The sequence below is a fragment of the Panthera tigris genome, chromosome E3, assembly GCF_018350195.1.
Source record: "Panthera tigris isolate Pti1 chromosome E3, P.tigris_Pti1_mat1.1, whole genome shotgun sequence".
Classification (NCBI taxonomy): Eukaryota; Metazoa; Chordata; class Mammalia; order Carnivora; family Felidae; genus Panthera; species Panthera tigris.
Genome location: NC_056675.1, coordinates 3,951,751 through 3,969,869, shown reverse-complemented (window position 1 = coordinate 3,969,869; position 18,119 = coordinate 3,951,751). Strand labels below are relative to the sequence as shown.

General features: G+C 51.8%; 1 protein-coding gene across 7 annotated transcripts in view; it reads left to right on the top strand.

Annotated features, from left to right (window-relative positions):
* Positions 1-17,905, top strand: part of MMD2 (monocyte to macrophage differentiation associated 2) — a 45,443-nt gene extending 27,538 nt beyond the window's left edge. For 6 of the 7 annotated variants that reach the window (XM_042970918.1, XM_042970917.1, XM_042970922.1 and 3 more), the window contains exons 3-7: positions 513-673; positions 3,806-3,880; positions 11,115-11,216; positions 11,900-11,969; positions 16,861-17,905. In XM_042970918.1, the coding sequence (XP_042826852.1) occupies positions 513-673; positions 3,806-3,880; positions 11,115-11,216; positions 11,900-11,969; positions 16,861-17,064 (612 nt within the window). In that variant the 3' untranslated portion in view covers positions 17,065-17,905. Of the gene's footprint in view, positions 1-512; positions 674-3,805; positions 3,881-11,114; positions 11,217-11,899; positions 11,970-13,042; positions 13,276-16,860 lie in introns of those variants that run through there. The other variant, XM_042970923.1, reaches the window with a different exon arrangement.
* The last annotated feature ends 214 nt before the right edge of the window (positions 17,906-18,119 follow it).

The following is an 18,119-nucleotide window of genomic DNA, read 5'->3' as shown; positions in this document are numbered from 1 at the left end:
CTTTAGAAACAGTGCTCCCGGCACACAGAATTGGGCACACGTTCTGGGACTCCCCGCCCCCAGTGCTTCGGAGAGTTCTAGACTTCTCTCGGGAAGTGATCGAGTGAGGGGTTTTCCAGGCGGACCTGGTGGGGAGGGACGTTTTCTTCAGGAGGCGGGGACTACGTGTGTACCGTGACCTTCTCTAGGGCTGTGCTGCCCCATGTGGTGGCCGCTGGCTCCGTGGGCTGCTGAAACAAACTGAGATCGATCGCCACGAAATAGAATTAAAAATTCGCTGCCTCACTGCTGCAGTCACGGTTCGAGTGCTCAGTGGCCGCTGGTGCCTGGTGGCTCCCGTATCGGACGGTGGGGGTCTGGGACGTTACCACCTCGGAGGGAGGTTCCGATGGGCGGCGTGGATCTAGAGAAATGGGTGGGCGGCGTGCCCAAGGAGGCTCGGGGTCTCCGTCCCTCCCCGGATTCCACACGGGAGGCTGGTCCTGCAACACCTGTTTCCACTCTGCTTCCAGCTCTGGATCATTCCCAGCATCCTCGGCAGCTCCAACCTCTACTTCCTGTCGGATGACGACTGGGAGACCATCTCTGCCTGGATCTACGGCCTCGGCCTCTGTGGGCTGTTCGTGGTGTCCACCGTGTTCCACACGATCTCCTGGAAGAAGAGACACCTCAGGTGCGTTCCGCCTGGCCCACGGGAGGGGTGTGTGCCAGGCGGGGTGGCCAGGGCAGGGGGCGTGGCTGGCTGAGCCAGAAGGGGCCCGGGGCGGTGATCTTTGCCTCTGCGGGCTGGGGTCGGATCCCGCCTGGGTAGATCACCTCACCCACATGAGGCTCGTTTGCTCCCCTGTGGGCACCTCGGAGAGCCAGCCCCCGGCTCCCAGGGTCGTTCCGAGAGATCCTCGAACCGTCAGAATGACCTTTGACCCTTGTGGGCACCACCCTGGGTTCCGGGTCCTGTGCAGACATCACCCCTGATCTCTTCAGTAGTTCTGTGGTGTAGGCGTTAGTCTGGGGTTTGTATTTATTTTTATTGGTTACTACTATTTTTTCTTCTTCTTCTTTTTAATTTTGGAGAGAGAGAGCGCGAGTGAGCAGGGAGAGGGACAAAGAGAATGTTAAGCAGGCTCCAAGCTCAGCGCAGAGCCCGATGTGGGGCTCAATCCCCTGAACCGTGAGATCATGACCTGAGCTGAAGTCACAAGTCAGATGCTCAATCGACTGAGCCACCCAGGCACCCCTCTTTTTTTTTAATGTTCATTTTTGAGGGACAGAGAGCACATGTGGGGGAGTGGCAGAGAGAGAGGGGGACAGAGGACCCCAAGAGGGTTCTGTGATGACAGCAGAGAGCCCGATGCAGGGCCTGAGCTCACGAACTGCGAGATCATGACCTGAGCTGAAGTCAGACGCTTCTCCTACGGAGCCACCCAGGTGCCCCAGTCTCCCATTTTTATACTTTTGCTTTGCTTTTAATTTTTATTTTTTAATTAATGAATTAATTTTTTCTTTGCTTTTAATTTTTATGTTCTATGATTTTTTTAATGTTTATTTATTTTTGAGACAGAGAGAGAGAGTGCACAAGTGGGGAGGGTCAGAGAGAGAGGGAGACACAGAATCCGAAGCAGGCTCCGGGCTCTGAGCTGTCAGCACAGAGCCTGACGCGGGGCTCGAACTCACGAACCGCGAGGTGATGACCTGAGCTGAAGTCGGACACTTCAGCAGCTGACCCACCCAGGCGCCCCTCTTTGCTTTTAATTTTTAAAAACACTGTGGTGAATACACATAATGTAAATTGACTATCTTGACCAGTCTCAGGGGTCCCTCTCAGGGGCATTAAACACAGTCACATGGCTGTGCAGTCACCACCAGCATCTCCAGAACTTTCTTCATCTTCCGGAACTGAAGCTCTGTCCCCTTTAAACGCTCACTCCCCACCCCTCCGCCAGCCCCTGGCACCCCCCATCCTGCCTTCTGTCTCTGTGAATCTGACTCCTCTGGGGACCTCATATAAAGCAGCCATACTGTGTGTCCTCTTGTGTGTTGAAGTCACTGCCCGCATAACCAGTGGTGTCACTGTGTTGCCCGTGGCTGTCCACGTCTGTCACGGAGTGGATGAACATAATAGTACCTATCTTCTAGGCGGGATTAAAGAGTTATTGGTCACAAATTGCTTAGACCAGTGCTCTGCTTATGGTCCCTGCCCTATACGGACTAGCTGTTGTTACCGCTTTTATTTCTAGGGAGACGTGAAGTTAAACCATATGTAGAATCCCTGGTCGGATTTATTGAGAGCTGAAGTTTGCTGGACAGAACCACGCCTTGTATTAGTTACCTATCGCTCTGTAACACATGACCCTAAATCGCAGAGGTTTTGAGTAACTGGAAACCTTGGCTATCTCTCGAAGCTTCGGAGTCAGGATTTCAGGAGCTTAACTGCCCGGCTGTGGTTCTCCATCTCTGGGGGAGTCAAGGTGCTGGGCCCCGGGGCTGCTCTCATCTGAAGGCTTGACTGGGGCTGGAGCCGCTTGCAAGGTGGCTCCCTCACCTGGTTGGCAGGTTGCTGCTGGATGTTTACGGGGTGCTCAGTGCTTCCCACATGGGCCTCTCCACAGACATGTGGCTCATTTCTCCCAAAGTTGGTGTTCCAAGAGGACAAGGCAGAGGTGATAATATCTTTTAGGATCTAGACTCAGAAATCACACTCCATCCTTTCCGCAGCCCCCTGTTGGTTACATGTGTTTGCCTTATTCATCGTGGGAGGGGGCTGCACATGGGTGGGCTTACCAGAAGGTGGGGCTCTTCGGGCACCATTTTGGAGGTTGGCTACCACAACGTGAGGTCACAACAAAAACAGCCAGTGTTTGTTGAGTACTTCTTCTTACACGTGCAAAGTACCAACTCACTTAACCCTCACGGCCAGCCCGTGACAGGCTGCGGATATCCTCCCTGCTTGACAGATGAGAGAGCCGAGGCTGAGAGATGGTGAGGAGCCAGGTCAAGGTCATACAGTCCATAAGTGGTAAGGTTGGGACTCGAACCCAGGCCTTCTGGCTCCAGAGCCTGGATCTGAACCAGGATGCCAGGACCCAGAGGGTCTTTGAGGTCGGAGGGAGCACATAGTTTTTGGCGGGGGGCACATGGTTTTGTTGGTGTTGCATTTTGTTTTAACCACCAAATTCGTTCATCATTTGAAATCTTTTGAAAAGCCCAGTGTATAAAGCCAAAATGCAGGGGCGCCTGAGTGCCTCAGTCAGTTAAGGGTCTGATTCTTGATTTTGGCTCAGGTCATGATCTCGTGGTTCATGAGTTCGAGCCCCACATCCGGCTCTGTGCTGACGAACCCAGAGCCTGTTTGGAATTCTCTCCCCCCCCCCCCCCCCCCCGCCTCTCTCTGCCCCTCCCCTGCTCGCCTCTCTTTCTCTTTTTTATGTGAACACACGTGTGTGTGTCTCTCTCAATAAATAAATAAACTAAAAAAAAAAAAAAAAAAAGCCAAAATGCAGAGTTGCCGTGATTCAAGTGCAGGCGAGGGGGTCCATCCTTACCCTTCAGGAGAAGGGGGGTCCTCCGAGAGACCTGCAGGGGTTCTCCATTCAACCCCCAGGGTCATGGGGAGACTGGTTTGAAAACCACTACTCTGGTCACTCACAGATGGGGACCCGGAAGCCCAAGGGTCGTGGCTGGGTAGAGGTGAGCCCGCCCCCAGCCCGGACTCTTCCCCACCTGCGGGGAAGCATGTTTGTCCAGGGCGTGGCTCTGGGGCCCTGACCCTGACCCTGACCCTGACCCTGACCCTTCTCTGCTCCAGGATGGTGGAACGTTGCCTGCACATGTTCGACCGCATGGTCATCTACTTCTTCATAGCGGCCTCCTACGCGCCCTGGTGAGCATCTGTGTGCCGTTCCCGGGAAGGGCTGGCTTCTTCTCTTTTCTCTGAATTCCTTTTTGTATTTGGCTGGGTGACATGCTGGCTCGGCACAAAAGGGTGTGGGTAAAAAGATGCCCTCTGCCCATTCTCCTTCTAGAAGCAACTACGTATTACCAGTTTCTTGTGTGTGTTTCCAGAGTTACTTTGTGCTAAAAGAGCAAATGTGTGCACACGTACATACGTGCGTAGTGATGTTGTAAATTTATATGTTTATACTTCTATTTTTCCTCCAACTTTTAGAGCAAAAGGGAAGGATACCATACAAACTGCAAATCGCATTTGTTCTCGGTAATGTTGCCGGGGACACCTCTCTACATTAGTACATTGAAGTGCGGCCTTTTTTTTTTTTTTTTAACGTTGATTTATTTTTGAGAGAGAGGGAGAGAGAGAGAGTGAGAGTGTGCGAGCGTGAGAGGTCCAGAAAGAGGGAGACAGAGGATCCAAAGCAGGCTCTGTGCTGTGATCGCAGAGCCTGACGTGGGGCTCGAACTCATGAACCACGGGATCATGACCTGAGCCGAAGTCAAGAGTCGGCTGCTTAACTGACTATGCCACCCAGGTGCCCCAAGATTTTCCCAATCTTTTCTTTTTTCTTTTCTTTTTTTTTTTTAAGTTTTTAAAAATGTTTGTTTATTCTTGAGAGAGAGGGAGACAAAGCGTGAGTGTCAGGGGAGGACCAGAGAGAGGGAGACACAGAATCCGAAGCAGGCTCCAGGCTCTGAGCTGTCAGCACAGAGCCCGACGCGGGGCTCGAACTCACGAACCGCGAGGTCATCACCTGAGCCCAAGTTGGAGGACGCTTAACTGACTGAACCACCCCGGCGCCCCTTCCCAGTCTTTTATTTCTTTCTGCAGCAGCATACTGTTTCCTGGCCGTCCCCTGTGTGTGGGTATTTATGGCAGTGGGACGGTCCACCCCTTTGCCAAGAGAGATAGAACCTCAGTGAATCTTGTTGTTTGTGTATCATTTAGCACACACGCACGGATATGTTGGCTCCAATCGTATGAATTGCTGAGACGCGGCCTTTTCTGACCTACAAAAACAGCAGCTTTGTGTGGTCAAGCCCGATCTTTGTCTGATAAATGCGAGACTTGGACTCCTGGGCGGCAGGGAGTGAACCTTTGTAATTTGGTTAACTATTGCCAGATCACCGCACGTTGTATCAGTTTTAAACTCCCCCAGCGAGTGACCCGGGGTTTTCCACCTTGATTTAGTAGTAAATCCGGAAAGTTCTGAAAGAAAGAAACACTAAGCTTCAGGCCACACCCGGGGCGCCTGAGTGGCTCAGTCAGGCTAAGCAGCCAGTTCTTGATTTCCACTCAGGTCATGACCTCATGGCTCGTGAGTCTGAGCCCCACACTGGGCTGTGTGCTCATAGTGTGGAGCCCGCTTTGGATCCTCTGTCTTCCTATCTCTGCCCCTCCCCTGCACACTCTCCCCCCCCCCCCCCGCCTTCTCTCTCAAAAATAAATAGACATTTGAAAAATTTTGGGGGAAAAAGCTTCAGGCCATGCTCTACAAGTCTGGGGAGGCGGCTGAGCCATTGCACTCATGGTTGGTGAATGCGTACTGTGTGGCCGGGTGACCGTGGGCGTTTGGACCCCGAGGGTCTGGCTGGTGGATGGACATCTGTGACAGGACAGTGATGGCGTGGCAAGACAGCCCTGTGTGCGTGCAGCTGTGGGAGCTCAGAGGAGGTGCTGCTGTGGTGTGGGGGCCTTGGGAGGGCTGCCTGGAGGAGGTGTGCCGCTCTGAGAACGTGCGTGTGGGCTTCTGAAGGGTGGGGAGCCACGGGAAGGTTCGTTCTGTTTTCGCCTAGGAAATTTCTTTCTTTCTTTTTTTTTAAATTTTTTTTTTTTTTAAACATTTATTTATTTTTGAGACAGAGAGAGACAGAGCATGAACGGGGGAGGGGCAGAGAGAGAGGGAGACACAGAATCGGAAGCAGGCTCCAGGCTCTGAGCCATCAGCCCAGAGCCTGATGCGGGGCTCGAACTCACGGACCGCGAGATCGTGACCCGGGCTGAAGTCGGATGCCCAACCGACTGAGCCACCCAGGCACCCCTCTTTCTTTTTTTTTAAATGTTTATTTTTTTTTTATTCTGAGAGGCAGAGACAGAGCACAAGCAGGGGAGGGGCAGAGAGAGGGAGACACCGACTCTGAAGCAGGCTCCGGGCTCTGAGCTGTCAGCACAGAGTCCCACGCGGGGCTCGAACCCACGAACCATGAGATAGATCGTGACCTGAGCTGAAGTCAGATGCTTAACCTACTGAACTCTGCTCGCCTAGGAAACTTCTATTTTTGGCCGTCATAAGTGAGGCGTTCTCTTTCGTTATGTGTGCAGATGAGTGGGTTTTGTGTGTGTACGCAAAGGCTGTTGCTTCAGGAAACACGTCTCAGTGCAGGTGCCATGCCTGCAGAGTGTGCACCCGTGTCCCTGTGCAAAATAAGCCGATTTTCACACACAGCGGCCCGCACCCAGCTGAAGCAGACCACGTCCAGCGCCCTCGTCCCCCTCCAGGTTACCACAGCCCCGACACCCGTCGCCGTACGATAGTTTTGCCTGATTGCTTATTTCGTGTCAGTGGCGTCCTCGTTCTTTCGGATCCCGCTTCTTCCACGGAGCACGTGCCTGGTGAGACCCACGGAGTCACGGTTGCCACCCACCCACTACTGTCCGTGCCGGACAGCGTTCTGGGGGCCGCACCTCAGGTGTCCATGCTCCTGTGGCAAGCTTTGCGTGGTGCCCAGGTTTTGGGGAGATTACGGAACCATGGTTTTCTGGCTGTTCTCATACCGGTGTGGAGGCACACGGAGTGTAGATGGGAGGCTGCTCGGGCTATTCTCCGGGGCGATGGGGGTTTGAAGCAGGGCTTCGATGTGGTCTTATCGTTTGGACCGAAGGGTCGCCGTCTTGGGAGCGTGGAGGTGCGGGGGAGGCTGACCCAAGGACCTAGGGGAGAAGCGGTGGCGGCCTGGACCCCAGGCGTGGCCATGGGGGTGGAGCGGAGAGGACGGACAGATTGAAAAGACGCTTGCAGGGCACTGAGTAGACAGACTGCCGAAGGAGGGTGGGGGTGCAAGTGCCAAGGTTTCCTGGGCTGGTCTCTCCCCGCCCACCGCCGCCCCAGAAACCAGCCCCGCTGCTGCCTGCCTGGGGACAGGGCAGATGGTGCCCCGTGACCAGCTGGGCTTCAGGACAGGAGGGGACCTGCTTCTCTCCCCAAAACCGGTATGGATTCTGACCGTCGGATGCTCAGGTGGGCAGGCATATGTCTGGAGGCTTCTAGAATAGGCACAGGTCCTGGGGGAGGGGCAGCCTGCTGGAGCAGGCCGGGAGCAGGAGAGAGACCCCAGGAGCCACAGGAGGAGGGAGCTCATTCCACGCAGCCAGCTGTGGTCAGCCCCGGTGTGCCCGGCCGGTTGCCGGGAACCAGGCGATGTCAGGTTTCCTTTTGGATGTGGCCGAGTGGAGTGGAGCTAAGTTTGGTGCTCGGCTGCAGTAACTATCTTTGACATGGATTTCTAGAACGATCCGTGGACTGTCCTCCCCTCTGCTGATTTAATCCCTGCGTCTCTCTTCTTTACCCCTGGCTGCGGCTGACTGGGCCCGGGCTCTGTCCCGGTCCTGTGCCGGCGGCTGAGGATAAGGCCGTAAGCCAAGGTACCGGCTCTCTCCCCTAATGGGACTTAGGGTCTCACAGGGAACACAGACGTGGGCTGTCCCAATACCGAGCCAGGAGATGAAGCACAACGGTGGTTAAGTGCCGCGAACGAGGGGAGCGGGTAACGTGCCTTGGGTCTGCGAGCCGTTCAGGAGGAAGAATGAGCAGAACGTGGGGGTCGGTTGGATGTGAGGGGGGAGATAGAGAAGGTTGGTGACCCGTTTCCCGGCTGGAAAACTGACCGCCTGGGTGCCTGGTGAAAAGGGGACGTGGGACAGATGATGTACATTCCTTCGGTGGGAACTTTTTTTTTTTAATTAAAAGAAAAAATTAAGTTTATTTATTTTTGAGAGAGACAGAAACAGTATGGGGGGGGGAGGGCAGCTAGAGAGGTAGAGAGAGAATCCCAAGCAGGCTACGCGGTGCCCGTACAGAGCCTGATGTGGGGCTTGAACCCGAGAAGCCGCGAGATCGTGACCTGAGCCGAAATCAAGAGTCAGTCGCTTAACCGACTGAGCCACCCAGGCGCCGCTGGTGGGTACTTTTCTTTGAATTGCTCTGGTTCTCAAGCTGTTTTCTGCGGAGGCCTGGAGGTACCCAGAGGACCACGGAGGGTGGGGGTGTGAATGACCGTGGGTTCCCCCCATCCTTGCCTCAGTCAGGAAACTCCATTTTTTTGTGTTTGTTTTTGATAGCTTGGATGTAAGTCCACATGTAAGATTCCTGCACACGGTCTTTGCTTAAATAAAGGGTGTAAAATATGGTTGAAGGGCTCTGGCATGGTAGAAAGAGAAAAGCAGACATATTTGTTGGAAGTTCAGCACATTTTTTTTAGGCGGGGGAAGGGTTCATTTTCTTCTGTTAAAGTCAAGTTGAACTTCTCTGTGATATTTTAGTAAAAAATGTGGTTGGATGCTCACTCCTCCTTCGCCCTTGACCTCCATACCAGCCCATTCTCCTTCTATCCCTTCCTCCGCCCACGCCCTCCATCCCATCTCTACTCATTCTCCTACCCATTGGTCTATGTCGTGTTTGTTTGGAGATCTAGAAAGATCTTCCCTGATGGTTCTTTTGGGTAACGAGTCAAGTTATTTATTTATTTTTACCTTTAAGGTTTCTAGTATAACTTATTTTTTGTTGTTGTTTATTTATTTGAGAAAGAGTGTAAGCGGTAGAGGGAGAGAAACAATCTAAAGCAGACTCCGTGCCCAGTGTGGAGCCCGACTGGGGGCTCTATCTCACGACCCCGAGATCGTGACCTGAGTCGAAGCCAAGAGTTGGATGCTTAACTGACTGAGCCACCCAAGGTGCCCCGACTTAACTTTTTTTTTTTTAATTTAAATCTAAGTTAATATATAGTGTAATAAGATTTCAGGAATAGAATTTAATGGTGTGTCACTTACGTATAACCCCCGGTGCTGATTCCAACAAGTGCCCTCCTTGATGTCCCTTGCCCATTTAGCCCATCCCCCACCCCTCTCCCCTCCAGCAACCCTCAGTTTGTTCTCTGTATTTAAGAGTCTCTTGTGGTTTGTCCCCCTCCCTGTGTTTATCTTATTTTTCCTTCCCTTGCCCTGTGTTCCTTTGTTTTGTTTCTTAAATTCCACATGTGAGTGAAATCGCTGCATATGTCTTTGTCTATTTCACTAAACATAATACATAACACTCTAGTTCCATCTACGTTGTTGCAAATGGTAAGATTTCAATCTTTTGGATCGCCGGGTAATGTTCCTGTGTATTTACCACCTTTTCTTTATCCATTTGTCAGTCGATGGACATCCAACTTAACTTCTTTATAATGACAAATGGACTCTGAGCCACTTGCTTTTTTGTGGGGACAGGGAGGGCAGAGGTTTTACAGAAGGTATTCTCACTCAAGAAATCCACTCGAGAAAAAAGTGAAAGGACCCCTCCGCACCCCCCCCCCCCCCCCCCCCCCCGCCAAACCACAACCATCATTGACTGGCCCTTTCTAGATGGAGCTCCCGCGTCCCCGTCGACAAGGGACTCCGGTCAGTGTCTGTGCATTTACAGGTCTGTCTTCACATATGCAGATAGTACAGCCCTGCTGTTCTCCACTCGCTCCCCACCCCAAAACCTGCCGGCATGCCTTGGAGATGTATGCACCTAGTTGCAGATAGTTCTATTTTCAAACCGCTCTGACGGATAATTTGGTATAAAGAATTAATAATAGGAGATTGGAATAGTGGAGAATTGGTTAACCAGCGTCAGTGACAAATCCAGAGAAGCCAGGAGCGGCAGATACAAGGGACAACTATGGACCTGTCCCTCCGTCCAGGGCAGACCTCCCACCTCATTGGAAAGGGTCTGGTCTTTTTTTTTTTTTAATGTTTATTTGTTTTTGAGAGAGAGAGAGAGAGTGAGCGAGAACACAGGCAGAGGAAGGGCAGAGAGAAAGAGGGAGACACAGAATCCGAAGCAGGCTCCGGGTTCTGAGCTATCAGCACAGAGCCCGACGCGGGGCTCGAACTCACGAACCGTGAGATCATGACCTGAGCCGAAGTCGCTTAACCAACTGAGGCACCCAGGCTCCCCAAGAAGGGTCCGGTCTTTGCACACGGGATGGCAGAGAAGCTCCTGAGGGGCCTGTGGGTGCAGCTTGCTGGAAATCAGCCCTCTGGGGTGCTGGGGGAGGCCAGCCACAGGAGGTACCGAGCTTCAGCACTTGCTCGGTGCCGGGGAAGCTGCTGTTTGCTGGGTGCTCCTGGAACCAGCAGCTAGAGAGGCCCCTGCAGGAACCTAGAGCGTTTCGGTGCGGTTCAGTCGTGCAGACAGCTGCTCAGGGTGAAGGTCAGACAGCTTGCTGGACGGGAGTCCCTGACGGGGGAGGGGGCCCCGTGTGCAGGTGTGTGGGGCTGAAGACAGGGTGCAGGGAGCAGCCCCCTGGCCTGGGCCACGGGCCTGCAGCATCCGGGACCTGCCGCTGTACCGCCGGCACCCAGGTCAACACCTGGAGAACAGCTGAGGCCAAGTGCTAGAGGAAGCCGTGCCCCGCCAGGCAGCTCGCCCTGGGGAAACAGCCTGGCCGAGCAGTGGAGAGAAAAGCCTGCTTCCCAGGGAATGTGGCGGGAGGACCGCAGGGGTCCGGAAGGAAGAGCCTTTCCTCCTGCGAAGCGTCTTCACTGCACTCCCCGACAAAGCCCAACAACGTCGTGCCTGCGGCCGGGGAAGAATGGACTCGGTCCGGCTCCCTGGTCTCCGTTATCTCGGAGCAGGCAGAAAGTGGGGGTTTGGAGCTGAGAGGCAGGAAGTTGATAACCAGTCCCCCTTCCCCTCCTGGCAGACATTTGGGTACCTTCTGGCTCTTCCCGTGTGGTCCGTGCTGTGATGAATGTCCTTTCTGAGCCGTGTGCACGTACCAAGCAGCGTTTCTTGGGTTTTTCCATGACAGCCCATGGCCCTTCTGGGGAGCCTTAGGGCACAGGCTTTCTCTGGGGTCAGCCTTCCTGTGGCAGGGAAGGGAGGAACCCCCCTCAGGCTGTGCCCTCGGCTCTCTCCCAGGTTGAACCTTCGGGAGCTGGGCCCCTGGGCCTCGCATATGCGTTGGCTGGTCTGGATCATGGCCTCTGTGGGCACCGTCTATGTCTTCTTCTTCCATGAGCGGTAAGCCAGGGCTGGGGGGGCGGGGGTGGGAGTGGGAGCCCAGGGGAGGCGGGGCCTCTTCTCTGCTTCTGGGGAGATGAGACCCCCCCTCCCAAGATGACTCCGAAGCGTGACGGCACTGCTCTGCCTGACATCCTGGGGCTCGGGCCCGTGGATGGCCCCAAGGCCACAGCCTGTAGGGTCAATCTGAAGAGGTTTTTGAAAAGGCCCTGTGGGTCACGTGTTACCCACCTTCCCTAAACCGGGTTAGCAGATGACGGGGACTCCCTTTACTTCCGTCCTGTTGTCGGGTGAAGACAGAAACAGAGAAGCAAAAGGGAACAGTTGACTTCCTGGCACGCAGGTGTCAGTCGATGTGGCCACTCAGGTGGATGGAAGGCGGCTGCTTGGGCCCAGCGGGAGGAGGTGCTCAGATGACATGGTAATGACCGTCCGGGCTGGAGCGTGGCAAGCGCCCACACGCGTGCCACACTCAGCATTGGCAATCCTGGCCTGTCCTCGCGAGGGCGGAAACCAGGACCACCCAGTTCCACCAGCACCTGCTGTGTGTAGCTGGGTGGCATCTGAGCCGAGGAGTGCTGGGCAGAGGGTGGAGTCCTCCTCACTCGGTCAGGGGTCCCCTCCTACCCAGCACGGGGAGCCTTACGCTGTCCCGAGGCCCAGATGGCTTGTCTTCCCGCCAGGTACAAGCTCGTGGAGCTGCTCTGCTATGTTATCATGGGCTTCTTCCCCGCCCTGGTCATCCTCTCAATGGTAAGTACCACCCACCCGGCCTGGGGGCTCCCGGCTGGCCAGAGGGGCCCGGGGTGACTCTCGGGGTTGTCCAGTCGGAGCCCCTCCTCTGGCACACGGGCAGAGTGAGGTCTAGAGGGGCCGTAGAGCATGCGGCTTAATCCTGGGGAGGGGGGGGCTCGACTCCTCGGTTCTGTAGCACCGACTCTGCCCAACCTCCAGTGAGCTGTGACCCTCCACGCTTCAGCCCTGCTGTGTGTTTAAGGATTAAATCCCACGGAGAGGGATTAGAATGGTGCGTAGGACGTAGTACCCAGTTGCTAAATTAAATCTGTATAATAACATCCCTGGGCACGGAGGCAGAGCCGAGGCTCAGGACTTAATGATTACCCCCTTGGGTGTTGCCACATCCTAAGCTCCCAAACCAAGCCCAGAAAGGGCAACCAGGTTCCTTCACTGCACACTTTCTGAGCCCATATGGAGCGCGGGAGGCGTACCCACAGCATCCAGCGTCCTTGCCCCGGGCGTCACTGGAGATGGACACCGAGAGGGGAAGCAGCCGGCAGCGCTTTTGTGGCCCCTGAGTGGCCAGGCCAGGGTCTACCCCCATAACCTCAGACTGTGGGGCATAGGATCTCCGGGTAGCTTTGCCCAGCCTGTGAGGGGCAGAGCCTTGCAGGGAGAGGACTGAGGCCCCCGCCCAGGAAGAGAAGAAGCCGGGTGGCCGTGCATGGACCCCGTCTCCTCCCTGACCCTCAGTTGCCCCATCTGTGAGGTGGGCACAGTAAATTCAGCCTGCCCGGTACCCTCCCTAGGCCAAGTAACAGTTTATTATTTTTATACTGTCATTGTTGGTTGATGTCAAAAGGATATTCAGTGAAATCTCACAGGTTTGTTTGTTTGTTTGTTTGTTTTTTAAATTGTATGGGTTTTATCCTAAGCGTTATGGTTAGGAAGGTCTTCCTTTCCCCAAGTTTAGGGATAACAGTCACCCGTATTTTCTCCTGTTTCTTTTATGGTTTAACCTTTAATAGGTAACTTTTCTTCTAACTCTTGTTTCTCCTGTACGTGGTGATTCCTCCCCGAATACTTAGCCAGTGATGTCCATTATCTGCCGTTGAAAACCGCTGTGTGAAACTGTTAAATTCATGCATATATGTGCGTCTACTTCCGAGATTTCAATTCTGTTTCATCAAGGGGACTGTCTATCCTGGCACCAGACCATTTTGCTTAGTGTAGCTTAATTGCATTTTAATCCGTGGCCCCATTAGTCCTCCTGCTCAGGATTTTCCCGATGATTTGTATTTATTCTTACAGGTTGCTTTTTCCCCCCTCCAAGTTTATTTTCATTTAAGTACATATATTTAAGTTACCTATTAAATATTAAATTATGTAATTCATATTAAATATTGTTAAGTTTCTAAAGTTAAATTATTTAAATTGCTTTTTAAATTTAAAAAAAGTTTATGAAGTGTATTAAATTAAATATTACACTATATAATTTATATTAAATAAATATTTTTAAAGTTTTAAAAATCTTAAACATACTTTAAATGTATTCTAAAATTTTTAAAAATCTTATGAAGTATATTAAGTATTACACTGTGTATTTTATATTAAATATTTTAAAATAAAATAAATTTTTAATATTTAAACTTATTTAAAAAATTTTATGAATTAGGGGTGACTGGGTGGCTCAGTCGACTCTTGATTTAGGCTCGGGTCATGATCTCATGGTTTGTGAGTTTGAGCCCTGCATCTGAGGCTGTCAGCACAGAGCCTGCTTGGGATTCTCTCTTCTCCCTCTGTCTGCTGTTCCCCTGCTCATGCTCTCTCTCTCTCAAAATAAATAATAGTTAAAAAAAAGTATGAATTATATTAAACTAAATATTACACTGTATAATTTATATTACCAAAAAAGTTTTTGCATTAAAGAAATTTAAATTTATGTTTGAAAAATGGGTGATGGACATTGAGGAGGGCACGTGTCAGGATGAGCCTTGGGTGTTTGTTGTATGTAAGCAATGAATCGTGAGAATCTATTCCTGAAGCCAAGAGCGTGCTGTATACACTGTATGTCAGCTAACTTGACAATGAATTATATTTTTTTAATTTTTTTTTTTTTAATTTTTTTTTTCAACGTTTTTTATTTATTTTTGGGACAGAGAGAGACAGAGCATGAACGGGGGAGGGGCAGAGAGAGAGGGAGACACAGAATCGGAAACAGGCTCCAGGCTCCGAGCCATCAGCCCAGAGCCTGACGCGGGGCTCGAACTCACGGACCGCGAGATCGTGACCTGGCTGAAGTCGGACGCTTAACCGACTGCACCACCCAGGCGCCCCAACAATGAATTATATTAAAAAAATAAAGAAAAATTTAAATTTACTTTTTAAAATTTTTAAAAATTTATGAAGTATATTAAACATTACATTTTTATAATTTCTATGAAATGTTTTTTAATTTAAAGCTACTAAATTTCTTTCAAAATTCTAATGAATTTTATTAGATTGCATTGTATAATTTATATTCAATAAGTATTTTCAAAATCAAAAAGTTAAAAAATTGTATTTGAATTTATTTTCAGATTCTTACAAATTTTATGAAATATACTAAATATTACATGATATAATGTATATTAAATACATATTTTCAAATTTTTAAAGACTCACTTAAAGTTATTAAAAATGTTTTAAATTTTATGAATGACGTGGAATAAATATTAAATTATACAGTATCCATCAACTTATGTATTACATATTTAAGTACATGTATACTTGCATACATTTAAGTACTTATATACTTGTATATGGTAAGCATATATTTAAACACATAGTCACTGCAAAAAATGAGTCTGAAAGTATGTGAACGAGCCAAAGCCGCCTTCTGCCTTCTCCCAATATCCCGCCCCAGCTGCAACCCCCATTCTGGTTGCTGTGTGTCCTTTCTATTTATTTACATGCAAGTCCACGTGGCTTTGCAGACACGCTGACTTGGCTTTCTTCTAAAAAGACGAGGTGACACGAAATGTGCCGCTCTGCAGTGTGCTTTGCTCGCTTACCACGTGTCGTGGGCGTGTTTCCATGACCGCCATATAGCGTGACACCCGCCTCATGAGGATGTTGTGAAGGTGGCGTCAGATAACCCCCCGAGGCCGTTCATGCAGTGCCCGGCACGTGGCAAGTACTGGGAGGCACCACACTCTCGAGGACTGAGCACAGACGTTGGCGGACGTGCATCCCCTGGGATGCTCCGCAGCGGCTGAAAAGAATGGAGACGGCTCCCGCTGTGGGAATGCAGACCGATCCCCAGCAGAGGAGTGAATCCAGCATGGAGTCAGAGCGTGGTGGGGATGGCGTGAGCCCGTTTATCTGGAATGATCGAGAAAGATCCGTTCCTGTGCATAGTACATACGTACGAAGTGCATGCTGCGTATTGCACGTGGAGAGAACGTTTCTGGAAGGATACCGTAAAGCACTGTTGACAGCGGTAGCCTGTAATGCGTGTAAAAGTGGACCGAGGGGCATGGGGGGGGTGGCGTGGCAAGTTCTCACGCAGTCTCTGCTGTTCCTTCTTTTTTTTTTTTTTAACGTTTATTTTTGAGACAGAGACACAGAATGAACGGGGGAGGGGCAGAGAGAGAGGGAGACACAGAATCGGAAGCAGGCTCCAGGCTCTGAGCCATCAGCCCAGAGCCCGACACGGGGCTCGAACTCACGGACCGCGAGATCATGACCTGAGCTGAAGTCGGAGGCTTAACCGACTGAGCCACCCAGGCGCCCCTCTGCTGTTCCTTTAACCACGAACGACTCCATTGTTAATAGTGCTCATCTCTGAAGGCTGGGACTACGACTTTCTTTTTCAGTTTATTTATTTTGAGAGAGCGAGAGAGAAAGAGAGCACGTGCACTAGTGGGGGAGGGGCGGAGAGAGAGAGGGAGACAGAATCCCAAGCAGGCCCCGTGCTGTCCCTGCAGAGCCTGGCACGGGGCTCGATCCCATGGACCGTGAGATTATGACCCGAGCTGAAATCAAGAGTCAGACGCTTAACCCACTAAGCCGCCCAGGTGCCCTCACTACTTCTCTCTTCGTATTTTTGGTTTGGTTTCTCTGAAATGTTTCCCCATGGACATGTATTACTTTTAAAAAAATTGGGATAAAATATACATAAAATTTATGATTTTAGCCGTTTTAAGTATACAGTTCAGTGGCGTTAAGCACGTTCACATTATTGTGGATCTGTCGCCACCGTCCATGTCCAGAACCTTCTCATCTTCCCTAACTGAACCTTTGTCCCCGTTAGACACTGACTCCCTGTTCCTCCTCCCCCAGCCCCTGGTCACCTCCATCCTACTTCTTGCCTCCATGCATTTGATGAAGTCCTGGGACCTTATATGCGTGGCATCCTACGGTGTTTGTCCTTCCGTGTCTGGCTTATGCCACTCAGCATCACGTCCCCCAGGTTCATCCATGTGGTAGCACCTGTCAGAGTTTCCTTCCTTGTTAGCTCGGAGTGAGATAGTCCATTGCGTGAACTGACAAGAACAGTGGTTCATTTATCCATTCATCCGTGGATGGACGTGTGGTTGCTTCCACGCTTTGCCTGTAGTGAACCTGGTTGTACACGTATCTGTTCAAGTCCTTGCCTTCACTTCTTTTGGGTGTATACCCAGATGTGTTAATTTTTAGAAAAGATAGACTGTAGAATATTCTCTGGGGTTTTGATAGAACCGAGTGACATCTGAGAATTAATCTGGGGGGAATTGGCAGCACATGTGGGGACACCCTTCCCGGGAATCTGGGGAGGCTCACCATGCACGTCTCTTTTCGTTGGGTGGGAGGGGGGGTGGTGGGGTGCTCCCGGCCCTGCTGCCTGCTCTTCTGACCTGCGCCCCACCCTTGTTCTTGCCGACAGCCCAACACCGAGGGCATTTGGGAGCTGATGACCGGAGGGGTCTTCTACTGCTTGGGCATGGTGTTCTTCAAGAGTGACGGGAGGATCCCCTTTGCCCACGCCATCTGGCATCTCTTTGTGGCATTTGGTGCTGGCACCCACTACTATGCCATCTGGAGGTACCTCTATCTGCCCAGCACCCTGCAGACCAAGGTGTCCAAATGAGGTGGCCCAGACTGCACGGGGCAGAGCATCATGGGAAGTGTTTCTGTGAACGTTGGTCCAGAGCACAGCGCCCAGGCCCGTCTGCGTGTCCACGGGCAGAGCTTTTGATGGGTCTGAGGCTACTTCTGGTTGGTAACAGCCAGAATGTCCTTAGGGTCCCAGGTGAGAAAGAACACATTTAGTCATATTTACAGAGGAGAAGTTAACCCTGTAATGTGTTTCTATTCTAGGCAAGCATTTCCTAATACAGACAACATTAATGTCTTCAGAAAAGGGAGCAGACATTGTCCTGGCAAACTGGGGGGGACCCTGGGCCAATATGTGCTCCTTAAGGTCCTCAGAAATCTGTTAGGGAGTCAGTGGCTTGTTTGTACCCGGCCGGCCAGGGCCTCCTCTGCTACCAAAGTCCTGGCTGGGGAATCGCACCCTGTTCAGGGAGTCACCCAGCTTTACATCAGGGATGGTGAATACCTGTGACCACAGCAGACATTACCAATCAACTGCAGCATGGTGCGGCATCAGAATTCTCCTCCAGGCGGTGCTCAGGGCAGCTCAGCACTCCTGATGGCGCCTCTTAGCCTTTCTTGCCTGGCGTCCTCTGCACTGGGGTCGTGGCCAGACCAGTTAAATGTCTGTCTCCAGGCGGGGGGGCGTGCTTGCCTCCTGCACTCCTTCTCCCTTGTCCCTTTCGGGGAAGCCCCTGGAGTGGGCGGTCTGGGGCAGTAAGGGGAAACTAAGGCAGGCAACCTGAGCATACCTGACCTTGTGCTCCACTGTAGCTGGTTCTCGGTGCAGAGAACCTCGGGGCAGACGTTCTCTTCTTATGCTGACAAACCCAGAGAAGTTATCAGCCATTCGTTGGTTGGGGGGGGGGGGGTGCGGCAGGCCTGGAACTTGCTGGCCTGCTCCACGTTTAGGGCTCGTGATGCCAACATTCGGTGATTCTTGCTTGTTGCCAATCAGTGGCCCTGAGAGGCTCCTCCCATGAGCCCCAGAGGGAAGGTTCCATAGGGATCTGGGCAGAGTGTCCCCAGTGTTGGGATACTCCCACCCCT